The 25,811-nt window shown below is 40.5% G+C and overlaps 1 protein-coding gene across 1 annotated transcript in view; it reads right to left on the bottom strand.

Annotated features, from left to right (window-relative positions):
* The window catches only part of THBS4 (thrombospondin 4), a 45,016-nt gene extending 28,835 nt beyond the window's left edge, over window positions 1-16,181 (bottom strand). Inside the window, exons 1-2 of the mRNA XM_058728616.1 lie at window positions 15,918-16,181; window positions 9,746-9,949 (exon numbers count right to left, since the gene is read on the bottom strand). Coding sequence (XP_058584599.1) covers window positions 9,746-9,949; window positions 15,918-16,005 — 292 coding nt within the window. The 5' untranslated portion in view covers window positions 16,006-16,181. The remainder of the gene's footprint in view (window positions 1-9,745; window positions 9,950-15,917) is intronic.
* Between the last annotated feature and the right edge of the window lie 9,630 nt (window positions 16,182-25,811).

The raw sequence follows: 25,811 nt of genomic DNA on the forward strand, positions 1-25,811 counted from the left end.
CAGAAATTTAGAAGGAAATATGTCAACTTTAATATGGTCATTGGTGGGTGCTTGGATGATGTTTTCCTCTTGCTCATCCTCATTGTCTAATTTTTTTCACAAGAAACATGCGTTATAGTATACAAAAAAAAAATTAAGAAGAAGTGAATTACGTACATATACCCAGACTGTGCTGCTGTCAAGCTGTATGATTTGTAGCAAGTAACTTGGACTATTTTTCCACAGGTACCTTTTCTGAAGAGTGTAAATGCCAACTTGGTGCCTCCCCGTGGAGTAACCAGCCTGTTGTTGTTGTAGTACTGCCAGAAAAAACAGTCACCGCTATGAAACTTTCAGGATTTATTTGAAGACTTCCTCCAAATGTATAAGGCTGTCTAGGTGGATATTCCCACCGCTTCTAAAATCTGCCCAGATCTGTTTTTCCATTTGACCATGACTGGAGAGGGCCAGATAGCCTTAGGTTCTGTGATATACAGAGATGCCAGGAGGAGTAAGGAGATCTTCTCTTAGGCCTATGTGCTCACCACCACTCGCTTACCAAGAGAAAACAATTGGTAAGACCTGGCAGGACAGACTGGCTAAAAGACCTTTCTCTGACTCTAATATAAAACATAGTATTTTATATATGGTGGTATGAAGAGAAAGAGTGGGAAGGAAGAAAGTAGACATGAGTAGACATTCTCGAGGCATTATAAATATGGGATATGCCAGAATTTTTACCTCTTTATTTAATGTTGTTCAGAATTTAAACAATAACTGCACAGCTGGAAATTGAAGCCATATATGGTACCCAAAAGAGGGAGAAAATTGATCAAAACCTATGGACTAATTCAACTTTTCAGAGCTCATTTCTTTATTGTTTTGAGCAGTTTTACAAATACCTGGAGGTTTACAGGCCAGTGAGAATACCACTTGGGCCACCAAACTTCAATTAGGTCATAGACATGTATACTCAACATCTCCTTATTCTCTTCACACCACAACCTCAGTGCCTCAAATTAACAGTTGAAGAGGATACACACAGTGGCTTAAAACAGATAGCCTTGGTTTTCTTCCTCAAACTGAGATTTCTGTGGAATTCAAAGGAAACATATTTTCATGGGCATCTTGCCTGCTTTTAACAGGCTTTCCAGGGCATGTGGGCCATGATTTATTTTCATAACTGAATCACTAAGTTTAATTTTATAAATAGTACCCAGTGGAGCACTTTACACATAGCAGGTGCACATTAAATGTTGTGAACATGAACTTTCAATGAATAATAAAATGATTGCATGGAAAGCGTTCCATATATAAATTATGAAGTTTAGAGAGGGGCAATTCAATATCTACTGCAGAGAGAAAAACCTACTGTTGTGCTCATGCTGTTATTTAAGGGGATTCTATACTTCTGCCTGGCTTTGTGTTGCAGTGCAGTGCTGAAATGACAAATTCCTCATGCTCCTAGGTCTTGTGACAATGGCAAGAGGAAACAAAAGGAAAAGAAGAATCACAGAAACTTCCATCTTCAAAACGTCCGTTAGCAGATAAATTATCAAGTGCTTTGACATTTACCATTCTTCATATTTGATCCAGTGATTCTCATTTCTCTTATGGCTTCCATTTTTCATTTTTCTTTTTTACTGCAAAGTAAGGAGTTTCAATGCTTCAGTGCTTCAATACTTATTTTATCTTCAGAGCAGTAAGACTACCCCAGAGGGCAGACAGGCACCTGCTCAGGAAACTCACTGTTGTCACATCAGTCACACTGAGTTGAGACACATTCTAAAGCTCTGGCTCTAGGAGCTTGCAGCCTGTGGGGTGGAAGTTTCTCCGACCTTCTCCAGAGACAGCACCGTTGGAGCAGGAGAGGGCAGACATAGTTGCCTCCCTCTCTCCAGCCCCCTTTTCCAGTGCTCACCTTGCCCTATCTTAATGCAACACACATACACACAGCAGAGAGGGCAAAATAGAGGGGAGATACTACAGAGGTAATAACATAATCAGGTCCCCCCCTCCAGGAGGGGTGCAAAGCCAGTCCCCTGAAGCTGCTAAGAGTGGTCTTCTCCTGGGTCAACCACACCTCTGTCCATCACCACCTCCAGGAACACCGCACTCAGAAAAACAGTCATCGGTACAGCTTTGTTTCTTCAGCTGCGGCACACTGCGTTCTCTTATTCCCTCTTCACTCACCACTAGCTGAAACCAGTTTGGTGATAACTGCCTGAAAACTGCACGTCTTCAAACGGTGTTTCTGTCTCCACTCTGTTCTGTCGCTGGCTTTGTCCACCACATTCCTGCCTCACGTTCCCACCAAAAGCTTCTCTCTGCACATTTTATCTAGACCGACAGCTTGAGCTCCTTAAAGGACTCTTCTGACCAAGTTATTGCCTTCTCAAAGCCGCACACAGGCAAGCAACTGAAATCTTTTAATAGCTCCCTAGTGGTTCCTAAATAACATCTAACCTCCTGATCCCAGGACTAGCTGCAACCTTCCCCCTGCCTTCATTACCCAGCCAAGCTGAACAACCTGTATTAGGTTTTCCCTCTGTGTGGAGTGCCCTCTGCTCCATCGCTTTCTTTCCTGATCCATCACGGCTACTCATCTGAAACCAAGATCCAGCTCAAATGCACCCGACTTCCCGAAGTCTTCCTTCTTCCCAATGGCTGGCAGCTGTCTTCATTCCTAGTCTTGTAACACTTTGTCCTGACTTTTCCAGCTGTACTTTTCCAGGACTCAGAGTCCAGTTTTGGCTCAGATACCTAATAGCTATGTGACCCTGGGCCTGTTAATTTTGCTAGGTGTCCATTTCTTAAACTATTAAATGCAGCTAAGAAGAGTTTTCCTTTCTATCTCTTTTGGTTTTCAGTGGTGGTCAACTAAGAAAATACAAAAACTACCAACTGCTATGCAAATGTAGGTATTAGTGTATCTATTTGTATCTATTTCTTATCTTCACTACTAGAGCATAAAGTCTGGGGCCAGGATTCTAATTTTCATCAATTTTCTCACATACCATAGCATCTGAAAACGCAAAATACAGCTATTTATTGGATGAAAAATAGAGTATTCATGTATCCACTCTGATTTTTTTTTTTAACCCACAATCTCTTCAACAACGTGAGGGGCAGTTTCTACTGGTTTATTATTATTTTTTTGTTGTTTACAAATCCTTTCCGTCTAAACTTAGCATCTTTGTATCCCAGACAATTTGGGGCTTGATTTTATAGCTCCATTTACATGCCTGGCTACCCTCTTGACACAGAAACCATGTAACTTAGCCTGATTAAATACCATCTCCGCGACTGGCAAAAGATGAAAGAGCAAACCCAAGCAATGAAGATGTGAAATACTGCTTTCTTGGAAAAGAATTTTCAAAGGGTGCTTTTCGGAACAGTGGACTTGGTAGTCAAAAATATTATGAGGTACTGAATGTCAGAGCAATGAAGTAGGGCGCCAGCTTTAAAGAACTGGAAATGATAATATTTTGTCTGCCTGGGCAAAAGAGTTCAGAGTGACCTGGCCCGCAGGCAGCAAACTCGTGAAGCCGTAGTCCGGGGCTTTCTGCTTTGCTTGGCAAATGGCTTTGCTCTTTGGCACTTTTCAATATTTGATGAAAGCCATTGCTGTCAACCTTTCCTCTTCTTTTAAAATAATTGCACATTAAAAAAAAAGGTCTTCTTGCCATTAATGTCTCTTGTGATGGATATTCTTGTTTGCCTTTGCTTATTTATCTTCATGCCCTATACACTGAGTCTTTGTAACTTTAGTGCTTTGGAAATACATATAAAAGGTAAGCCGTCAAATTGCTTTTCCTGAAAGTACCCTGGGTGACTCCCAAGTGGGATGAATGCCGTGTGGAGGTTTTGAAATTTTCTTATAGCAGTTTGAACAAATGTAAAGTACACAGAGTACATGTATACACACACACACACCCTGCAAAGAAACCATCCAGTGAAAGGCAGCACAGTAATTATATTAAACATCTGCAGAGGGCTTGATATTTTGAGAAGTTATGAGATTCCTCAAGTGTGCAACTGTCTGGTAGGTGACAAAAGCTGTTGAGTGCACACGAAGTCCCAAGGTCATCTTATAGGAGGGAGTTCCAAAGCAATTCCTTGAGCACCCATGGAATCTTCTGGTCTTAGCAGAGCCACAGAATATGAACACTGTAAATTATCTAGCTCAATATCCCATTTCACAAATCCCTTCAATAAAAGTTTAGCTTCTACCAGCACATTTCCAGGAACAAGGAACTAATTACTTTGTAGGGAAACCCATTTCACTTTTGGATTGCTCTCCAAGATTTTCCTAATACAGAACCAATATCTGTTGTTCCCTCTGACTTCCACCAATGAGTCCTAACTGTGCTCTTCTGAACTATAGACAGACTTAGTCTTATCCTTAATTCAAATGATATTCTTCAAATATTTTAAGGCAACTTTCATCTCTTTCATGTCTTCTATTTGGCTCCTTTATTTCTCCAGATCCTTTAACATTTTGATTTGTGATGTCATAAAAAATGAGGCCCAAAGGGTTGTTGTTTTGGGGACTCTCCTCAAGGTAATCGCTGACTTGAGAGTGTTCTTGTGTCATGTGTCCTGAATGAGTACGGTGGGACTATTAGCTCCTTTAATCCAGCCACATGAATGCATTAATGAAGTCTAAAATTTAAGGAGATTTTTTTAAAATGATGACAGGTGATATGTATTTTTTTTTAATTTTTATTTTTAGAGAAAGCATGCAAGTGAGGGAGAAGGGTAGAGGAGGAGAATCCCAAGTAGGCTCCTTGCTCAGGGCAGAGCCTGAGATGGGGTTAGATCCCACAACCCTGGTATCATGACCTGAACTGAAATCAAGAGTCAGACACTCAACCAACTCACCCAGGCACCCCTTAAGAAGATTTAAAAAACTGTTGTATTACTGCATCTGCTAATTCATTCATTCATTCATTCAGCAAACATTTCTAAACAACTACTAAGTGTCAGGCACTGTGCTCAACACTAGTTGGTTCTTAATGTTGACTAGACCTGTGAGGATAGTTCTCCCACAGCCTGTACTTTGGCAATTTACTTTTCACCCCTAGGTGATGGATTTACATTTATTATTGTTAAATTTCATATGATTGTGGCATATGTGGCAGACTGGTAGGACCTTGTTAAACTTGATGATGGCATCCAACATGTTCAACGGTCTTCTCTAGCTATGTGCCATTTGCAGACATGATAAAATACTATTTATGCCTTCACCTAAGTCACTGATATGCTGACCGGTTCAATGCCCAAGACAGAGCCTTGTCAAAAACCACTAGATTTGCTGTAAAACAACTTACTAACCCCTAATAGTACTATTTATCTAGCTTATTCTTTTTTATACTCTCCAGAAATGTATAATGAGTGGCTTCAAAAAATTCTTTTCAGATATCAAGATACATTATGCTCACAGCATCTTTTTGATCTCTCAGCTTAGAAACTACTTTAAAAAAAGTTTGGCATGACTTATTTTTAGTGAACTCATTTTCTTTTAAATAATCCCAGCTCTTTCTTTTCCAGGTAATCCCAAGATACAAGGGTAATAATATAACCCTCCAGGAGTTCATCCTAAAGTTCACTAATATTCTTTCCATTTTCTATACATGACCATTTTAAAACCAAACAATTCAAGGCCACCTCATAGGAATACAGTGAAGATCACAAGAGATAATGAGGTTTGAGCCTTTAGAACACTCTTGGGACACTGGATGGGCCCATAAATATTATTATTAACGTTTGAGGCACCTCATTGTCCCCCTTCATTACTGGGTTCAAAATTCTAATTTTTTTAGGGGGGGGAGGGGCAGTGGAAGAGGGAGAATCTTAAGCAGACTCCATGGCCAGTGGAGAGCCCAATATGGGGCTTGATCTCAAAAACCATGAGATCACGACCTGAGCTGAAATCAAAAGTTGGACACCTAACCGACTAAGCCACCCAGGTGCCCCCAGAATTCTAGTTTTGAAACTCATCTAGCTCTCTTACACTGTGTTTCTCTTTAGCCCACAGACTTCTCTGTGAACCATTACTCTGAACTATTTGACATGTCCTATCTTAATGCTAAGGAGCTTGACTGTCTGCAGTTATTACTGCAAATTCTTGGGGTTCCCTTCATTTCCACAACACCGAGTTGTTCTTTTAAAAAAATTTTTTCATGTTTATTTATCTTTGAGAGACAGATTGTGAGCAGGAGGAGGGCAGAGAGAGAGGGAGACACAAAATCCCAAGCAGGCTCCAGGCTCTGAGCTGTCAGCACAGAGCCCAACATGGGACTTGAACCTATGAACCGTGAGATCATGACCTGAGCCAAAGTCGGACATTAAACCGACCGAGCCACCCAGGCACCCCCTAAGTTGTTCTTCTGTGGCAAACAAACTAAGACTAAAGAAGCAGTTCTTATTGTTTTTTTCTGAAAGGTGAAGCTCTCATCAAGGCAAGCCAAGAGTTCACCAAATCCTCTCTGGAAGACAGGCCCCTAAAAAAACAGAGATCTCTCTCTTCCTCTTCTTTCTACCTATCTTATAGAAGCATATGGAAGAACCTGAAATTTTTATTGAGCTCCACAGTCTATAAAAAGTATACTTATATAATTCAGCTCTTGCAATCAATCGACCCCACTGTAGAGACAGTAAACCAAGGCTAAGCACTTCAGAGACATATTCATGGGGACAGAGCTGTTAAGAGATTTAACTGTGACTCAAACTCAAAATCCTAACTGGAAGGTTGCTTCTATGCCAGATACAAGAAAAATATCAACCAGAGCTTCTGTACAGCCAGGTGATTTCTGTAGAACGCTTATTTCTACCAAGATTGTACTACCTGTATTACTAACAATCTGATAGATCATTTATATCAGAAATAGTCCATTTCCCTTATGTCCTCATCCAAATGGTCTTCAAAATTCATTAATGCATTTGAGCCAGAACTATTATGCGCCAGACATTGTATACTTCCAGAATTTTCATAACAGTATATATCTTCTTTAATAAACAAGGCTACTCTTCACAGCCTCCATTTATTCTGTTCACTTTGCTCATGAGCTACTTTATGTACAAGGCACTGTGCTAGAGGCTACAAAAGACACAAAGGTGAGTTCAGGGATGCTCAGTTCCTGCTTTGAGGGAGCTTACAACCTACTGGAGAGAAGAATTCAAGAACAAGGCAAACTAAGATTAGTACCTTCTGTAGAAATCGTAATAAAAGATGTCAGAAAGAATTTGAGAACGGTCTTGCATCTTTAGGATTTTGGTATCTGTATATGATGCAGGAAAGGTACCAGTGGGGAGCAAAGGACAAGAGTAAAAGGATAGAGAAGGACAGACAGCATGAGTGGGCCCAGGAAATGGTAACTAGTCCATCTAGCTCAAGCACAGGCTGCATGGAGGGTTGGAAGAAGGGATAAATTGCAAAGGCTGGTTGCGAGATCATGCCACAGAAAGTTCTGACAGTTCAGCAGGGACATCTGTATCTTATTCAGTTTGGAATGGGAAGCTACTAAAGGTTTCTGCCATCCAGCCTAACTCCCTCCAAGTTATGCTTATGAACGATAATGAGGCGGCCATGCAAAGGCTGACTTGTAGAAGCAGGGAGCTCATTGGCCAACTTGTGCTTCACATTCTTCACACAATACACTTCACTTTACTGTAGGAGCTCATCTAGATCCCTAGACAGTGACTGGGGTTCACCTTCAAGGTAGATGATTCTCCTCGATCCTCCAGGTCAGGCCTGCACGGCCACTATCAAATACCTCGACAGGGAGTCACAATCACAACCCCGTCTCTTCCATGGAGCTGATGGACCCAGTCACTTCTCCTTCTTGTTCCAGTCTGAAGGCTACTGCTCCTTCACAGAACCTTCAGATTCACCGTGTTGGCAACTCTCTATACTTTTTTCTATTGCTCCAGTGAAAATTCTCTATGTCAAGTTCGTCCACTCTCCAAACTCTGGTATAAATTCCTCTTTGTTTTCCTTTAATTTTCATTTTCTAACAAAATCCAGAAAGGTGGAGAGGTGTTCATCCAACCTTGGGGTCTTCTCCTCTAACATGGAGATCAGCTGGTGTTTACAGCTGAATCACATGACTGCTCGTTGTTCAAAGGAAGCACTAAAAACACCCTTACCTCTCCATCTTGCTATCTGGTGTTACCTCTGCCCATATAGAATCAACAAAAAGAATCCGTTCTGGGGAATGTGCTGCCTTGTGTTTCCAGGCAACACAGATTTTCCACAATGGGCTCACGCATACTGGACAATTGTGAAATAGAGGGGGGAGATTCAGTGAGGATGAAAAGCTAGGAGCAGAGTTTTTCACTCCACAGAAGGCCCTTCTGTCACCAAGCTGAGACATGTCATCATGTCCCCAGACTCCCTTCACTATTTGGGACCTCAACACAGCCCCTGACAGGCCGGAGGTACAGACAGAGAGAGCACAATATGAGTGGGGAGGGAAGGGGCAGGGGGGTGGTTGGGACTTGACATAAAAGGAATTAAAAACCCATTCCTTCCTGCTTTTAACTCTGTAGTCCTATGAAAGCTAAGAATTAGGAATTTCTGTCAGCTCCTAATATCTGAAAATTAAATGTTCAATCACAATTAGAATCTGATAGAGAGTCTGAAGCACTTGAAGTAAAGCAAAGTGAAATAAATATAACATCTAGCCAGAAGGACCAGTCCCCCCCTTTTTTTATTAAAATCATGAGGCAGCAGGAACACGTATCTGTCACATTCCTCAATAAGCAGGAACAGGTGTTGTCCCCAGGGCATGGGTGGAGGGGAAGGAGATGAAAAAATAGTGACCTGTTTCTTTGAGAATCATTTCTCAGTATTTGTAGTAACTCACTGTGACAATGAAACATTTGACAGCAAAGCAACCAAACAGATGACAGACCTGTGTAAACTGGGATGAAACAGGTGGAAAAGAACGATGTTCATTTAGTTCTAGTGACTGAGGTATGTTCTCTGCATCAAGTCCAGGGAAGTTCTTGCAGAGCTGGGAGTTAGGTCTGCTAAGTCACATACTTCCGAGGGAACAGAAGAATGGTGTGGGTGGCTGTTAGAGGCTGAATGTTTGTGTCCCTTCTCCGCCCCCCCCCCCCAAATTCAGATGTTCAAGCTCTAACCCCTCAGTGTGGTGGTATTAGGCAGTGGGCCTTTGGGAAGTAATTAGGTTTAAATTAGGTCATGAGGGTGGGACCCTCACGATGACATTAGTTTCCTTTTAAGGAAGGCAAGACAGAGAGCTTGCTCTCTTCACTGGCACACACTGAGGAAAGGCCATGGAAACATGGCAAGAAGGTGGCAGGACCCAGGCTTTCTCCATGAACAAGAGCTGCTGGCACCTTGATCTTGGACTTCTCAGCCTCCAGTACTGTCAGAAATAAATGTCTCTTGTTTGACCACCTCGTCTATGGTATTTGTTCTAACAGCTTGAACTAAGTCAGTGGCCTAATGGTCCTGGGTCCTGTCCCTTCCCAAACTGGACTCAGAATAACAGGAAGTGGGACAATGTCAAAGGGCATTTTGGCCACAAACAATTCTTCATCCTCTCTCCAAATTATCAACTCATCCTCCCCAGACAGGTCAATGAACAATCAGAAGAATTTTGTATTGAAAACTGACATGAATGTTGGATCAGTATAAAATTGGAGGAGGGAACCATCTCAAGGCAAGAAGATCCCAAAGGTTCAAATAGGAAAAGAAGATTCTTAGGAAAATGATTTCTGCAAATGTGCTTACCTTTGTTTAAGCGTCCCATCACAGTGAATTCAAAATATTTGCTGCCATCAATGGAAGAGTAAAGGCCCAAGATGGTGGATGAACTTTTAGAATGCAGCTTGAAGGTGGAGATCACATAGACCTCATTCAAGGTGGGATCTGTCAGGATTGGCTGCAGAACAGCTGGGTTCAGCCTCTGGCTGGAAGATGGGAGAAGGTCAAAGACTAGGGAGAATAGAGAGAAAGGGATAATCAGTGAAAGAAGTTTGGGACAAACATTTTTTTGAGGGGACACAATTTGACAGTAAGATATAACGTACATGAACACTGTTACCATTTACATTGCTAAACTCACCAGTTCTTCCTTATCATTCTTACAGTGGCTGGACATTTGAACCAGAAAAAATACAGCACAATCATCATCACTAGGTCATGAACTCCCAAGAGAAGACTAAATTTGCAAACCGTAAATCACATTTGGCCCAAGAAGTGGCTCTGAAAAAGCCCACTAGGAAAAACACTAAAGGCTACAAGGGAGACAGGTGAGAGCATGCAAGTCATTGTTTCTCTTATGTCTCCAAGTAGTAAATGCCTGCCCTAGGGTTCTCATGCACCCCCTGGACCAGAGCTGACTGTAGTTTTCTGGTCAGTGATAAATGATACCAGGCATGCAGCAGAAAGAATGGATGTGGTGGGACACAGTGTGTCAGCAAACAATTTGTTGTCTCTGTGAGACCCAAGTGTTCCCTTTGTGCATATATAGTTCTTCCATATTTCTCTGTTAAAAATCTTGTTGCAGGGGTGCCTGGATGGCTCAGCCAGTAGAGTAGGAGACTCTTGGTGTCAGGGTTTTAAGTTCTAGCCCCAGGTTGGATGCATCTATCTCTATCTTTTCTTTCTTTCTTTCTTTCTTTCTTTCTTTCTTTCTTTCTTTCTTTCTTTCTTTCTTTCTTTCTTTTTCTTTCTTTCTTCTCTTTCTTTCTCTTTCTTTCTTTCTCTTTCTTTCTTTTTCTTTCTTTCTCTTTCTTGCTTTCTTTTTCTTTCTTTCTATCTATCTATCTAGAGATATAGATACATATACATATTTGTAATATTTTTGAGAGCTTTAAGAGTATACATCCAGAATTATTCAAAAGGCAAAGGCCAAATGGGTAATACTCACTAGAAGTTATTCAGTATTTTTGTTGGTTTATACTAATATTGTTTGAACAATTCCAAAGCCTACAGGAACTTCAGCCTCTAAAGCTGTTTTCTAGACACAATAATCTGGTTATGAAAAGGGTAATAGAATCCATAATTTATAAAAAGCTCTTACAAATTAATAAAATAAGCAATAGAAAAATGGACACAGCAGTCAGAGAAAGATAAGTATCATATGACTTCACTCATATGAGGACTTTAAGACACAGAACAGATGAACATAAGGGAAGGGAAGCCAAAATAATATAAAAACAGGGAGGGGGACAAAACAGAAGAGACACTTAAATATGGAGAACAAACAGAGGGTTACTGGAGGGGTTGTGGGAGGGGGGATGGGCTAAGTGGGTAAGGGACACTAAGGAATATACTCCTGAAATCATCGTTGCACTATATGCTAACTAACTTAGATGTAATTAAAAAAAATAAAAAGAAAAAAAAATTTTAAAAACAGAAGGAAAATGGGCACAGAACATGAAAAAGCAATTTACAGACAATTTACAGAAAAAGAGTTACAATGGCAAATAAGTATTTTGTGTGTGTGTGTGTGTGTGTGTGTGTGTGTGTGTGTATACACATTACTGTATCTAGAAAAAAAGGTTTAGAGGCTGAAGTTCCTGCAGGATGTGGTATGTACACACACACACACACACACACACACACACACTGTTCATATGCTTAACTAATGATGAAGGAATTGCTAACTTGAACAATAAGGTATTTTTCTCACCATCTGACTGTAAAAACAATTAATACAATGATACCCAAAGATATCCAAAGAAAATGGGAGAAAATCTAACTGGAAGAGGTGGAAAACCAAAGCCTTGTTAGCATAGCACTTTTTAATGAAAACATCAACTGTCCTTAGCAGAGAAAGAAGGGCTTGACAGAGACCAAAGAGATTTTAGCCATCCAAGCCATCCTGTAGCACTACAACTGTTCAACAAATTATTGTTTATAATATCAAAACACTGGATGCAACTTAAGGGTCCTTTATTAGAGCGCTTGATAAATAAATTTTAGTCCCTCCTGAAAGTGGATTATTATCTATAAAAAATAGTAATGCAGCTGAATACTTACAGATATGGAAGATGTTCATGATATAAAGAATTGAAAAAATCATAAAACTATACATGTAACATGACCCCACTTGAAATATATATTTCCAAATGAAAACATTTGAAAGACAACACAACAGAACCTAACATGAATAGTACCTATCTCTGGGTCATATAATTATACATTTATTTCCTTTTTTTTGCTTATGCAATTTTTTATTTTTATTTTTACAATGAACAGGTGTTACTTTTGTAATAAGAAAACAATAAATAAAAGTTATAAAACAAACAGGCAAAACCCTAAGTACTCAAGAATTTCTACTCTTTAAGAAACTATCTGTCTTTATACTGGATATGTATTCTTTCCCATGTACTTAAGGACCTTACAAAATAATGTGTTTAATATTAGAAATACTGGAAAGCAAAACATCTATTATGTTCCTTCTAGGACTTCGCTTCCCCCCCCCCCCCCAAACATGAAGACTATTGCCTACTGTACTTCAAAAAGGAAACAGAATTTTTTAATTTCCAGAGAATTGCAAGCTTTACATTTCCATCAGTAAGAACAAGGGAAAATGAGACAATATGTCTAAAAGTTCCATTCAGGACAAGCCATCTGCCAATGTGTGTTCAAGGTATGGGAACTGCATTCAACACTAAACTCTTGCTATTCTGGAGTCTTGCTTTCACTAGGATTATGCACATGATTTAGCTCAAGCTAAATTTACCCTATTTCAATCTTCAAGGCTCATCTAACCCACTGGCTTCTCTCTCAAGAGGCAGAGTTGGGATTAGTTGGTAATGAGTTTGGAGAGTGTTTTGAAAAGGAAATGAGACACAATTTTCTATTAATGTTATTACATTTCATTAATAGTGCCACGATCTAAGCACAACCTTCTACTGTTAGAGGTGAAATTACTACTACGAATCAGTCCAACTACCACGGTATGACAATTGAATACATACCAATAAGACTAGCAAGGCAGCTCACAGGAGAAAGGATACCAATTATTATTCAGTTGAGCTGATGATGGTAAGACTAATTAACTCAATAAAACAATCTATCAGAAACTTAACTTAATCTGATAATCTACAGCAACTAAGTTAACCAGATAATTTAGGTAGTACAGCCTTATTCCGAGTCCTATGAAACAGGCAGCTCCAAGAAGCAGCAAAATCCAAACCTGCAGCACACCATGAGGCTGTGTGTTCACATGTCAGGAATTCATACAACACAAAATATTAACCCCTAAGTTTAAAACTGTCAAATCCTATGTACAATCAGAAAACTTTTGAATTGTTTTGAAAAGCTTCCTCTTTTTTTTTTAATGTTCATTTATTTTTGAGTGGAGAAGGGACAGAGAGAATGAGAGAGACCGAGAATCAGAAGTGGGCTCCACGATGACAGCAGAGACCTGATGTGGGGCTTGAACTCACAAAGTTGAGATCATGACCTGAGCCAAAGTCGGACACTTAACCAACTGAGCCACCCAGGCACCCCGAAATGCTTCCTTTCTAACATCAAAAAGCAAAGGCAGCAGAAGCAAAAGCAAACAAGTGGGACTCCATCAAACTAAAAAGCTTCTGAACAGCAAAAGAAATCATCAACAAAATGAAATGACAACCTACTGAATGACAGAAAATATTGACAAATCATATCTGATAAGGGGTTATTATACAAACTATATAAAGAACTCCTAGAACTCAATAGCAAAAAAAGAATCTGATTTTTAAGTGGGCGGAAGATCTAAAAAAAAACAGATATTTTTTTCCAAAGAAAACATAGAGATGAGCACTGGGTGTTGTAGGTAAGCGATGAATCATGGGAATCTACTCCTGAAACCAAGGGCACACTGTATACACTGTATGTTAGCTAACTTGACAATAAATTATATTAAAAAGACATACAAGTGGCCAACAGGCACATGAGAAGATGTTCAACATCAGTAATCATCAGGGAAATTAAAACCACAATGAGTTATCACCTCACACCGGTTGGAATGGTTATTATCAAAGAGAAATACCAAGTGTTGGCAAGGATGTGGAGAAAAGGAAACTTGTGTACTGTTTGTGGGAATGTAAATTGGTGCAACCACTATGGAAAACAGTACGGAGGATCCTCAAAAAAACTAAAAATAGAACTACTTATGATCCAGCAATTCCACTTCTGGGTATTCATCCAAAAACCCTAAAAACACTAATTCAAAAAGATATATACAGGTTCATGTTCACTGAACCATTACGTACAATAGTCAAGATATGGAAACCATCAAGTGTCCATTAATAGATGAATAAAGAAGATGTGGTATATATGTATCATGGAAAATTATTTAACCTAGGAAAGGAATGAAATCTTGCCATTTGTGACAACATGGAGGGAACTTGAGGGCATTATGCTCAGTGAAATAAGTCAGACAGAAAGACAGATACTGTATGATCTCATTTTCTATGCGGCAACTAAAACAACAAGCAGCCAAGCTCATATACAGTGAGCATACTGGTGGTGGTGGGGGGGTAGGGGTGGAGGCAAGGGTGAAAAGTGTCAAAGGGTACCAACTTCCAGTTATAAAACCAATAGGTCATGGGATTTCAAGTATAGCATGCTGATTATAGTTAATAATACAGTATTGCATATTTGAAAGTTGCTAAGAGAGAAAACCCCAAAAGTTTCCATTGCAGAAAATCATTTTTTTGGTAATGGCATATGGTGACAGATGTTAACTGGCTTTATTGTGGTGATCATTTCACAATGTATGCAATTTTGGAATCATTATGTTTCATGTTCACCTGAAACTGATATATCCTTCTGTGCCAATTACACTTCAATTTTTTAAAAAAAACTTTCTTACCTTCCTTGAAGAGAGGTCACAATGAATAAATAGACACTCTAGTATTTCAAATATTTCAAGGCAAACTAAATGCAGCGTATTATTACCTACCCCCTGAAACCACTATTCTGGTTGCCTGGTCTGAAATCAAAAGGAGTTATTTGGTGACATGCAAAGTTTAAATGGGTTATTACTGCAATAGGAGAGGGAGGAATTGGAGACTTCCCTCAGAGGCATGCTTCACCCTGGGTTTGTGAGGAAGAACAACTTTCACTTCAACCTGTTTGACTCCTTCCAGCTTTATTTCATGCCGCAGTAATGAGTCAACAGGTGAAGGTCATCACTGGATGGCCAGTTAGAGCCCTAACATCTTCTCTTGCTTAAGTAATTTCTTCCTTTTGACCTTTACAAAAAAAAAAAAATCAGTTTAAACTTAAGTGCATTCTGCCCAATGGTCATTTTCACCCCATTTCACACAGAGGTTTGAAAATTATTCAGCTGTCTTTTCAAAGTATTTATCGAATTTTTACCTCTAGAAGACAAACACCGACTTCTTGGTCCTTCCTGCTCTATTCATCTCAGGAATCAAGAGATGATGCCGACTCCCAAAGATGGTTTTGGGGGCCAAAGAGCAGCAAAGAGCCAGTAGCCGGGCAAAGAGAGTAAAGCTGCGTGTGCCTTTCTCGGGAACTTCGCTCCCGCCGGGTCGGAGTTTAGTGGGCAAAGGCTTAGGGGATGGCCGGCCAGAGAGAACCGCAGGGGATACAACCTGGATTTCAGGATGTGTTAGAGGTCTAGCGCAGGGTGAGCTCTGAAATGAACTCCACTTCTTTGCATGGACTGAAAATAAGTTTCGAATCCCCTAAGATGTTGTTTAGGGAAGTGGTCTCATGGCTGGATAATGGTCTCTCAGAAAATTCTGTACTCTAATCGCCACTTCCAATCACAAAATGCTGGGACTCGGACCCCAGAGGGTCAGAGAAGTACCGACGGAGGCCCCGGGAGCCAAGGGCCAAGCAGCGCGCGGAGCTGGTCCCTCCTGTCATCCAAGCGGAGCGCGAAGGAGGAACCCGGGGCTCGTCGCCCCCGCCCCGGCGCGAGCCCACTTACCCTGGGGGGTGGCCTGGGCGCCGGCCCCTAGCCACGGCTGCAGGGCCAGGTGCAGCAGGAGGAAGGCGGCTCCGCGCGGGGCCAGCATATTGGCTCTTCCTGCAGCCACGGACGCCCGCGAGCGAGGCGGCTTGGCCGTGCCTCGGTGTCCCCAGCTGCGCGCTGACCCTCCGTCGGGCCCCGCGGGCGGCGCAGGTGCAGGGTGCGCGGGGCGCGGCCTCCGGGGCTGCCGTCGGGGGCGGTGCAGAGCTGAGCGCACTAGGAGCTGCCTCCGCCGAGGGCGCCGGGCTCTTTATGGTCTGGCCGGCCGGAGCCGGGGGAGGGCCGAGGCCGGGGCGGCCCCCTTGGCGGGGAAGCCGGTTCGCCGGGAAGAGAGGGGGCGGCCGAGCGGGGAGCGTGGGCGGCGGAGGAGACGGACTGCGTGTGGCGAGGGGAAGGAGACGCGGTCTAGCGGGACCTGGGCGGGCGAGGGTTCTTGGGAGAGAGAGGGGCAGCTCTAGGCACACAGGACGGGGGAGAGATGAAGTGACCCTGTCCCCCCGCCCCCCTTTCCTCCTTCTGTTTTCTAAAAAGAACCGCGCTTGGAGAGGCTTTGTAACGCCCGTAGCCCGTCGTAGGTTCCCTTGAGAATGAACCCTGAAGACTCTCCTGCCTCCTAAAGCGGTCCAGACAGCAATTGGTTTCTTTTATTTCAAGCTTTTCTTGAGTGCCTCGGATGTTGAATATTTTTCCCGTCAAGTTTTAAGACACGAACAGTGAACGTTTGAAAGTTTTGAGTTTTTAACGGAAATAAAACACATCTCAAGGAATCAATCCGGACAGAACCATTTATAGGAGGGCGGTTTATTTTCAGTCTGGTTTCCAAACACTCTTGCATGCCCACTTCTGTTGCGTCCTCCCAAAAGATTCCATGTGACAGTTTGAAGGTCTGGGAGCAGGGAGCATACCGAAAGAGAGGGAAGGAACATAAGGAATTCATCTCTCTCCTAAGCGAAGCCCCCTAGGATAATGCGGATTAACCAGAGGAAAAGATATTTCAGAACAATGGCAAAATGTTTCCCTGTTAGAGAATCTTGAGTAATGGAGAAGATCCAGCAAAGTATTTCTATCCCTGTCGTCATGTCTCAAAGAATGTCACTTGAAAGGTTAATAAGCTATGTGCCACAAGCTGGAAGATGAACCCATCATCTTATTTTCAAGCTGTGCAAGAATAACCCTTCACCTATTATGATTCCAGCCATTGCTGGTGACCTGGAGATTTGCAAGCTATCTTAGGATATCGCTTCTCTTTGAGGTCTACCACAGTTCTGGGTTTTATTTAATGCCACATTACACTAACACCACTCTATGGAATGGGGTACCGCTTCTCTACATACGAGAGTGCACTGTAGCGAAAAAGGGCATGTGTTTCCAGCAATGTAACGGTAAACCAATGAAATGACCGAAGAATGTTCAGATCTTCAAACTGTCCCCGACAGTGGCCTGGGTGAGAGCGGCCTCCAGGTTCCCAACTTCTGCTAGAAGCAGAACAGCTTTGCCTATTTATGTCTTCTACAATGGACTTACACAATAACTGTAGTTATTTGGAGGCAGATCTTAGTTTTTAGTCATCTTCATTTAGTCACCTTTGCTAGGTGACCCCAATTCTTAGGAGACGGCCAGCAAAATAGCTTGCCCAGGTAGACACACAATAAATTTTGCTTGAAACTGGATGACTACTAAGGGTAATGGATCAACAAGAGAACCAAGTGACTTTCTGCTAGCCCAGCATACTTACAATCTAGTTTTGCTGCTAAAGAGCCCGGATGTTTATTAAACTATTCACTGGAGAATCTCACCCAGCTTTTTCTTTATGTCTTCCATAAGGGAGGAAGAGGAGGAACCAAGAGGAAAATCAATTATTTTTTATTATAATAAAGTCCATTAAATTGGCTATGAAATCTATGATCAAGGAGGTGAAAAACTTAATCAGTTTCTTTTCTGTGCCACCTTATTAAAATATCTGTTGTTGCACTTATCACACTGGATTTTAATTTATCTTAATAACGCATTGTTGGGGGAGCCTGGGTGGCTCGGTCGGTTAAGTGTCCGACTTCGGCTTGCATCATGATCTCACAGTTCATGGGTTCGAGCCCCATGTCGGGCTCTGTGCTGACAGCCCAGAGCCTGGAGGCTGCTTCAAATTCTGTGTCTCCCTTTCTCTCTGCCCCTCCCCTGCTCTCACTCTGTCTTTCTGTCTTTCAAAAATAAATAAACATTAAAAAAATAATAATGTATTGTTTATTTTACCCCAATATCAGACTATGAGCTCCCTAACACTCTTATTTATTTTTGTAGCCCCAATTGCAAGTATAGTGCCTAGCACCTACTGGTGAATAACTCACTGAACTGATTTTCCATCTCTCAGCAAAGTAGGTTATAAGAGGCTGTGATATGTTAGTAATCCATTTGTGAGAGAGGTTGCAAAAACTGTCCCAGTTCTTTGTTCTTCCATCTACATATCTTTTGCCTTCCCACTATGATTCTCGGCTTGGTCATGTAACGTCCTTGGCCAATAGATTTTAGGAAATATGCCACATTCAGGAGCTTAAAAAGTGTTTGTGTGATTGCACTTGCTTGCTTTTTCACGTCTACCTTTGCCATGATAGCATGGCTGTGCTAGCTTGTTGGAGGATGACAGACATGGAGCAGAGATGAGTCACCACAGTCATCCTAGGCAAAGCCACCTGAGATTAGCTGTCAGCTGACTCAGGTGAGTGAGCTCAGGCAAGATCAGCAGAGCTGTCTAGCCGACTCCAGACATGCGAATAAACGTTTATTTTTGGAGGTCATTAAGATTTTAGGATTGTTATGTAACTGACATAGTAGCAGTTACAGTAGGTAACTGATATACTAGGTGTCCTTCCATTTGTAACTGTTTAACACAGAATATAACATTTTTTATGTTTGCTCACAGCTTTCAATGTCTGCCACTCCCCTCCCCCTCAGCCCCATATCTGAGCAAGCTGAGAAGAAAGCCTGGGTGCTCCCTCCTTTGGTGCTGGCAGGAAGTTCCACTGTGCAAGCCCTAGACTATAGCCAGGAACCCTCACCCCAGCCTCACACCCTAACCACCACGAAAATCCCCAAACCATCTCCTTTCCCTGCTCTCTGCAGCCATCTTCACACAAGCTTGGGAGCCCATCCTACTCTCGCCAGAGAGCCTCATTATGTGGGTGATAAACTTTTTCAAACCCTTTGGCTACATGCGTGGCAACATCATCAGTCTCAATATCCAAACCTCATTTTGGATGTGGGGATACCCATCTGCTCCTACTCCTTCTGTTCTTTAGAAGTGCAAGAAGTTACTCATATTACATACTGCTATTGGGCACAACGAAGCAGAAGTTTTGCATATTTGTTAATTGATATTTGAATAGGGTTATCATTAGTTATGCCAAGTTTTCCACTTGAATTCTTGAAGGGAATGGAAATGGGAAATAATGATTAATATGTAAAGAAAGCTTGGGGGCACCTGGGTGGCTCAGTCAGTTAAGCATCTGACTCTTGACTTCAGCTGAGGTCATGAGCTCAGGGTCACGAGGTCATGAGATGGGGCCGCGCATCAAGCTCTGTGCTGAGCATGGAGCCTGCTTAGAATTCTCTGTCTCCCTCTCTCTCTCTGCCCCTCCCTCCCTCTCTCTCTCTCTCTAAAAAAATATAATAAAATAAAGATGGCTTAAAGGGAATATAGTTTACACCATGATGTGTGATAACATTTATGCCACAGCACAGGAAAATGCAGACTTTGGGTTACTATGTAGTTTAATGTTAATAACAAAGGAAGGTACTTGATTAAGTGACAGGAAAACAGCTTCTCTAGAAACTCATTAGCACAAATAAGGGTCTTTAAATTAGGTAGGGGGCTTTTGATTAGTGTGCAGTTAAAAGTAAAAAGCTTTTTTTCCCAGAAATTAAAAGATAGCAATTTAGGCACTGAAGATTAGTGAAGCGAAAAGAAATGTGTAAAATCACTCATTTTCAATCTCACTAAGAGTCTAAGTAGACTGTTAGAAAAACCTCTCATTAAGCTTCTTTAATATACTTTACTAAATGCTGTGTAAAAATTTCTTGGAAAAATGCAGTTGTGCAGACATTTATTACAAATAACTATGTCTACCCAACTTGAAGTCTAGGGAGAGTTTTGAAACTAGCATTTCTTAAAGTAACTTGTCTCCTTCATTAAACAATACATTAATCCATCTGCATGGTAGTTCCTGCAATGTCAAGTGATAATAATGATTATTGTGCCAGGACAATACCAAATTTAGTGCCAGATGTCTAAATATATTTGCTAAGAAAATATGATGCAAAGTGCAATGAAATAATAGGACATAAAGAAAACTTGTAATAAATACTAAAATTCTATTCATTTGGATGTCAGGGGTTTAGAATTCGGGATAATTTGATTTGAATTGAAGTTTATCTATGGGGAAAAAAAAGGTTTGTAAGCAAACAAATAGTATCACTTGAATTCCTGGGGACATGTTTAATCTAACTAAAAGAATGAACATATAAAGGATCTTAGTTAACTATCAATAGGAAAACTGGTATAACTAATTACAAATGAGCCTTAATGAGTTCATAAAAGAGTTGGATTAGATATACACAATTTTTCTAATTCCAAATTCTAAAATTATGTGGGTGTTGCTATCCAATCAGTGACAAAATTGTTAAGCTAGAAAGGATAGTTGCCTGTCAGGTATGAAATCTTAATTAGAGAGAGTTTGTTCTCATTAATGTGATCAGTTTAGCAACAAATATTTACTATGTGTCCATCACTTTTTTTTTTAATTTTATTTTTTAATATATGAAATTTACTGTCAAATTGGTTTCCATACAACACCCAGTGCTCATCCCAAAAGGTGCCCTCCTCAATACCCATCACCCACCCTGCCCTCCCTCCCACCCCCCATCAACCCTCAGTTTGTTCTCAGTTTTTAACAGTCTCTTATGCTTTGGCTCTCTCCCACTCTAACCTCTTTTTTTTTTTTTTCCTTCCCCTCCCCCATGGGTTCCTGTTAAGTTTCTCAGGATCCACATAAGAGTGAAACCATATGGTATCTGTCTTTCTCTGTATGGCTTATTTCACTTAGCATCACACTCTCCAGTTCCATCCACGTTGCTACAAAAGGCCATGTTTCATTTTTTCTCATTGCCACGTAGTATTCCATTGTGTATATAAACCACAATTTCTTTATCCATTCATCAATTGATGGACATTTAGGCTCTTTCCATAATTTGGCTATTGTTGTATGTGTCCATCACTTAATATACTTAACAAATATTTATTGACAGTCTTCTAGAATGTGCCCAGCATGCTGTTAGACAATGCCATACAATGATGAATAAAACATAGTTCTTGATCTTTAGCTCACAGTTTACTCAGGAAACCAGATGATGTAAATAAAATGATAAGATCTATAGTAGACACGTGTCCTAAGAAACAAGGAAATACTTAGGAGAAAATAACTTGTAGTTAGAATTGGAAAAGACTTCCTAGAAGGGCTGGCTTTTCATTTGAATCATGAAGGATGAGAATCTCCATGTGACAAAGTAAGGGAAGAACACAACAAACAGGAAACGCATGTTATATGCAAGAGCATCAAGGGACATATCAAGACAATATCTGGGGTTCTGACCGTGGCAACTTGGTGGACTGTAGTGCCATCCACCAAGATATGATGGGGAGGTGATGATTTGTCTTGGCTGTATTGAGGTGAAGGCACCTTCAAGACATTCAAATGGAGCTATCCATTAGGCATTTAGTTTCATGAGTATGTAACTAGGAGAGAATTGGGTTGACATCATAAATTTATAGGTAGCAATATAGGTACCTATAAAGCCATAGGCATAGATAAGACTACCTAAGAAAAGTGTAAGATCAGGGAAGAACATTGATGAACACTACACTTCAGAGCCAGTAGAGAAGGAGAAACCAGCAATAAAGAGAGAAAGATGTAAAAGAAGCTAAGGAAAGTACAGTGTCAGGGAGGAATGGTAAACAGTATCAGCACTTTTGAGAGGTCAAGCAAGGTAAGGACTAAAAGACCGTGCTTGGGTTTATCAACCCAGAAGTCAACGGTGATACTGTTGAAAGCAGCTTGATGGAGTAGTGTGGGTGAAAGGAAGGCAGAGTAATGCCATCAATGAGTGAGGACCACAGAATAGGCAGTGGAGATAGTAAGGGTAACAATAAAAGTAAGGTAACTTTGAAAAAGCTTGCCTATGAAGTGGAAGGTGGAGATAGCGCAGTAACCATTGGGAGAAGTATGAATGTATTTTCATGTATTTTGAAGAGAGCTCCTGCTAGGGAGGGAGTCATCGATATATCATTTTTCGTAATCAAGGAGCACTAAAAGTATAACTAGCATCATGTATTGGTCTAGGATATTTGATATTTGATATTTTCTTTTAATTTAAATTTTAGTTAACATACAGTGCAATGTCGGTTTCAAGAGTAGAATTCAGTGATTCATCACTTACATACAACACCCAGTGCTCATCACAATAAGGGCTGTCTTTAGTACCCATCACCCACCTAACCTGTCTCCCATCCATCTCCCTCCATAAACCCATAGTTTGTTCTCTATTATTAACAGCCTCTTGTGGTTTGTTTCCTCTCTCTTTTCTACCCACCTCTTTCCATATGTTCATCTGTTTTGTTTCTTAAATTCAACATATGAGTGAAATTATATGGTGTTTGTCTTTCTACGATTGACTTATTTTGCTTAGCATAATATAGTCTAGCTCCATCCATGTCATTGCAAATGGCAAGACTTCATTCTTTTTGATGGCTGAGTAATATTCCATTGTATATGTATATACTATGTCTTCTTTATCCATTTATCAGTCGATGGACATTTGGGCTATGTCCATATTTTGGCTATTACTGATAATGTTACTATAAACATTGGGGTGCATGTACCCCTTCAAATATTTATTTTTGTGTCCTTTGGGTAAATACCTAATCATGCAATTGCTGGACTGTATGGTAGTTCTATTTTTTTTTTTTTTTTTTTGAGAAACCTCCATACTGTTCTCCAGAGTGGCTGCATCAGTTTGCATTCCCACCAGCAGTGCAAGAGGGTTCCCCTCTCTCTGCATCCTGGCCAACACCTGCTATTTGTGTTGTTAATTTTAGCCATTTGGACAGGTGTGAGGTCGTATCTCATCGTGGTTTATTTTTTTTTAAAGGATGTTAGCATTTTATTTTTTTAAGTTTATTTATTTATTTTGAGAAAGAGTGCACACAAGTGGGGAAGGGGCTGAGAGAGGTAGAGAGAGAATTCGAAGCAGGCTCCACACCAACAGTGCAGAGCCATTACAGGGCTCAAACTATTAACCATGAGATCTTCACCTGAGCCAAAGTGGGATGCTTAAGTGACTGAGCCACCCAGCCATCATGGTTGTGATTTCTATTTCCCTGATGATAAGTGACATTGAGCATCTCTTTCATGTGTCTGTTAGCCATCTGGATGTCTTCTTTGAAAAGTGTCTATTCCTATTTTCTGCCCATTTCTTAACTGGTGTTTTTTGGGTGTTAAGTTTGTTAAGTTCTTTATAGATTTTGGATACTAACCCTTTATCTGATATGTCATTTGCACCTATCTTCTCCTATTCCATAGGCTACCTTTTAATTTTGTTGATTGTTTCCTTTGCTGTGCAGAAGTTTTTATATTGATGAAGTCCCAATAATTGATGTTTGCTTTTCTTTCCCTTGCCTTCAGTGACACGTCTAGTAAGAAGTTGCTGCAGCCGAGGTCATCAAGACAGCATGGTACTGGTGGCACAAAAACAGACATAAAGATCAATGGAACAGAATAGAGAATCCAGAAATGGACCCACAACTATATGGCCAACTCATCTTCGACAAAGCAGGAAAAAATATCTAATGGGAAAAAGACAGTCTCTTCAATAAATGGTGCTGGGAAAACTGGGCGGTGACATGAAGAAGAATGAACCTGGCCCACTTTTTTACACCATACACAAAAATGAATTCAATGTGCATGAAAGACCTAAATATGAGACAGGAAAACATCAAAATCCTAGAGGAGAACACAGGCAGTAACTTCTTTGACCTCAAGCTTTGTATGTTAAGGTTTGTAACATAGCTTAAAATCCAGAATTGTGATGCCTCCAATTTTGTTTTTCATTTTTAGGATTGCTTTGGCTATTTGGAGTCCATACAAATTTGTTACATACAAATTTTAAGATTGTTTGTTCTAGCTCTGGGAGAAATTCTGGGGGTACTTTGATAGGGATGCATTAAATGTGTAGATTGCTTTAGATAGTATAGACATCTTAACAATGCTTGTTCTTCCAATCCATGAGTACGGAATTCTTTTCCATTTCTTTAGGTCTTCTTCAATTTATTTCACAAGTGTTCTATAGTTTTTAGAGTATAGATCTTTTGCCTCTTTAGTTAGGTTTATTCCTAGGTTATCTTATTGTTTTGGTGCAATTGCAAATGGGATCGATTCTTTGATTTCTTTTTCTGCTACTTCGTTATTGGTATATAGGAATGCAACAGATTTCTGTACATTGATTTTATATCCCATGACTTTGTTGAATTCATGTATTGTTCTAGCAATTTTTGATGGAGTCTTTTGGGTTTTCCACATTTTCTAGATGTCATCTGCAAATAGTGACAGTTTAACTTCTTCCTTGCCAGTTTGGATGCCTTTTATTTCTTTTTGTTGTCTGATTGCTGAAGGTAAGACTCCCAGTTCCATGTTAAATAGTAATGGCAAGAGTGGACATCTTTGTCTTGTTCCTGACCATAGGGGAAAGGGTCTCAGTTTTTCCCCATTGAGGATACTAGCTGTGGGTCTTTTGCATGTGGTCTTTATAACGTTGAGGTATGTCCTATCTACTCCTAATTTGTTGAGGGTTTTTTATCAAGAATGGATGCTGTATTTTGTCAAATGCTTTTTCTGCATCTATTGACAGGATCATATGGTTCTTACCCTTTCTTTTATTAATGTGGTATATCACACTGATTGATTTGCAAATATTAAACCGGCCCTGCAGCCCAGGAGTAAATCCCACTTGATCGTGGTGAATAATTCTTTTAATGTACTGTTGAATTTAATTTGCTAATATCTTGTTGAGAATTTTTCCATCCATATTCATCAGGGATATTGGCCTGTAATTCTCCTTTTTTAGTGGGATCTTTGTCTGGTTTTGGAATCAAGGTAATGCTAGCTTCATAGAATGATTATTTCTATTTTTGAAACAGTTTGAGAAGAATAGTTATTAGTTCTTCTTTAAATGTCTGATAGAATTCCCCTGGGAAGCCATCTGTCCCAGGACTCTTGTTTGTTGGGAGAGTTTTGATTACTGATTCAGTTTCTTTGCTGGTTATTGGTCTGTTCAAATTTTCTATTTCTTCCTGTTGCAGTTTTGGTAGTTTGTGAATTTCTAGGAATTTACCTATTTCTTCCAGATTGTCCAGTTTGTTGGCACATAATTTTTCACAGTATTCTCTCGTAATTATTTGTATTTCTGTGGTGTTGGTGGTGATCTCTCCTCTTTCATTTGTTGATTTTATCTATTGGGATCCTGTCTCTTTTCTTTTTGGTAAGTCTAGCTAGGGGGTTATCAATTTTGTTTATCACAAAGAACCAGTTCTTAGTTTCACTGATCTGTTCTACTGTTTTTTATTTTTGATTTCTATATCATTATTTCTGCTCTAATTAAAAAAAAATTTTTTTAATCTTTATTTTTGAGAGAGAGAGACAGAGCGTGAGCAGGGGAGGAACAGAGAGAGAAGGAGACACAAAATCTGAAGCAGGCTCCAGGGTGTGAGCTGTCAGCACAGAGCCCGCCGCGGGGCTCAAACCCACGAACTGG

The sequence above is a fragment of the Neofelis nebulosa genome, chromosome 1 (genome assembly GCF_028018385.1).
Source record: "Neofelis nebulosa isolate mNeoNeb1 chromosome 1, mNeoNeb1.pri, whole genome shotgun sequence".
Classification (NCBI taxonomy): Eukaryota; Metazoa; Chordata; class Mammalia; order Carnivora; family Felidae; genus Neofelis; species Neofelis nebulosa.